Genomic DNA, 2500 nt, shown 5'->3' on the forward strand with positions numbered 1-2500 from the left:
CTTTTTTTTTTTCTTTATTGTACCGGAGCCGCTTTAGACTTTCCTTAATCGTCGAAAATATATATATATATTCTTCTCTCAATTTCAAAGTCGAGATTCAAAAGAAGCAAAAAAGGGACATATTACAACCATCAGAGGCGCGACGTCGCCCTTCGAGCTAAATGTTACTAGCTGTTGAACCTCCTGTAGCCTCCGTTGCTCGGCAGGTCGTCCTCGAAGCCGGGGGTCGATGACGTCACGTTGTGGGTGTTCCAGACGCCGCCCGTGACGTCAGTGGGGGTGATCCCGCCGTTCATGCCTCCGTTCACGCCGCCGTTCACGCCGCCGTTCATCCCTGAAGTGATGTTGCCGTTCAGGCTGCCGTTGGGGGTCTCGGCGATCTGCGAGAGAAAGAAAGAGAGCGAGTGACGCGGAGGCTGCCAGGTGGGCGGGTTGGCGGGTTGGCGGGTTGGCCGGTTGTAATTCCTGGCTATTCTTACTCAGAGAAAACGTTCAAACTCTAACTGACTTGAGAACCATGCTACGTGTATATATATACAATTAGAGACACAGGATGCACATGATATCACACATACATACACACACATACAAACAAACAAACAAACACAAACACACGCGCGCGCACGCAAACATATACACACATGCAAACACACAAACACACACGAGCGCATGTGCACGTAAACACACACACACAAAGAAAAAAATACTCGCGCGCACGTAAACCCACAACATAAACAAAAAGACACAAAACCACACGCACGCGCATACAAACTCAAACACACACAAACATATTTGCACGCAAATACACACATATTACCTCTTCTTCTATTAATTCTTTCTAATTTCCTTTACCTTATATAAATATAAAAATATGCACAATAGACCCCTTACCTGCACTGTATCTCCATTTTGTTCCCGAATGTAAGACGGGTTTTCGAAGGAGATTCCCCCGTTGGACGCCGACTTGGTGAAGAGCAGCTTGTTCTTGCGTGCCCAAAAGATGCCCAGGACCATAAACACGCAGAGCAGCACCACCGCGATCACGACCCCCACTGCCACGGCGACACTCGAACCTGCGCGGGAACGACATACATATACATATATAAAGATAAATAGATGGATAGATAAACAGATACACATCAATATATATATATATATAATATATATATATATATATATATATATAAATATATATATTTATATATATATACACATACATGTGTGTGTGTGTGTTTGTGTATATATATGTATATAAATATATATATATATATATATATATATATATATATATATATATATATATATATATATATATATATGTATATATGCATATATATATGTATATATACATATAAATATATGTATATGTATATATATATATATATATATATATATATATATATACATATATATATAAATATATATTTATTTATATATATGTGTGTGTGTGTGTGTGTAATTGTTATGAACTCATATGATGTAAAACTGAAAAAAATCCCTACATTAAGACGCAACACTCCACAACGTGATTGGGAAACACCAGTAAAAGATGCATCTTGTCTGACGAAAAGAAATACAATTATGGACTCGTGCATCTCGCAACGGACGCCGATTTTCTTCCCTTTCTTTTCTTCATTCCAAGACCATTTTTCTAACAGTGTAATTTAAGCTCGAGACACCTGATTACTCCAACCATGCCACAAGTCTCCGAAGAAAAGTTTAATCATTACGCAAATTGCTTCTGTGAATCAGTAAGAGAAAAAAAAAAAATCTTTCCGTTTTATTTCGTTTTTTTCAGCGAAGGGAAGCCCTATATTGAACAGAATATACTATATTTTAAAATACAGTCGCATAAAGTATAGGATTTCCATATAAATAAAAAATAATGTAAGCAAGTATCTAAAGATATGTAATTACGTACCAAGTAAAAATGTAATCATCAAATAAAACAGACATTAAACAAGCAAATGTAAAAAAAGAAAAAAATCAGTAAACTGACATATTGTAAGGGTGGGTTAGACATGAGATCAACTGTTGAAGAGTAACGTATGAAAGGTTTGCGAAAAAGGGAAATGAGGAGAAAAAGGAAAAGGAATGAAGGGCCGATGCAAGGGGAGACTATGGATGGAGTTGAGGGATTAAAGGATATGTATGAAAAGAATTAGGGGAAGACAGAGGGTGGGAGGCAGGGAGAAAGAGCGAGCAACAGAGAGGATGAGAGAGGGGGGGAGGGAGGAGGGGAGAGAGGGAAAGAAGGAGGGAAGGAGAGAGAGAGAAAGAGAGAGAGAGAGAGAGAGAGAGAGAGAGAGAGAGAGAGAGAGAGAGAGAGAGAGAGAGAGAGAGAGAGAGAGAGAGAGAGAGAGAGAGAAGGAGAAAGAGAGAGAGAGAGAGGGAGGGAGAATGAGAGAGAGAAGCCGATCATTAGTGGTTGTCAATCAGCGTGAAGTGCGACCCTTATTGTACAAGGAGAGGAGCGCGACAGCTGACTGGCCCGTGCGAG

The 2500-nt window shown here is 39.6% G+C and overlaps 1 protein-coding gene across 1 annotated transcript in view; it reads right to left on the reverse strand.

Annotated features, from left to right (window-relative positions):
• The window catches only part of LOC122251595 (Ig-like and fibronectin type-III domain-containing protein 2), a 215544-nt gene that overhangs the window by 37 nt on the left and 213007 nt on the right, over positions 1-2500 (reverse strand). Inside the window, 2 exon segments of the mRNA XM_086538826.1 lie at positions 1-380; positions 892-1073. The exon segment at positions 1-380 is cut by the window's left edge and continues 37 nt beyond it. Of these exon segments, the coding sequence (XP_086394952.1) occupies positions 168-380; positions 892-1073 (395 nt within the window). The 3' untranslated portion in view covers positions 1-167.

Source organism: Penaeus japonicus, unplaced genomic scaffold (assembly GCF_977035675.1).
Source record: "Penaeus japonicus unplaced genomic scaffold, GWHDUDI00000001_assembly GWHDUDI00000008, whole genome shotgun sequence".
NCBI lineage: Eukaryota > Metazoa > Arthropoda > Malacostraca > Decapoda > Penaeidae > Penaeus > Penaeus japonicus.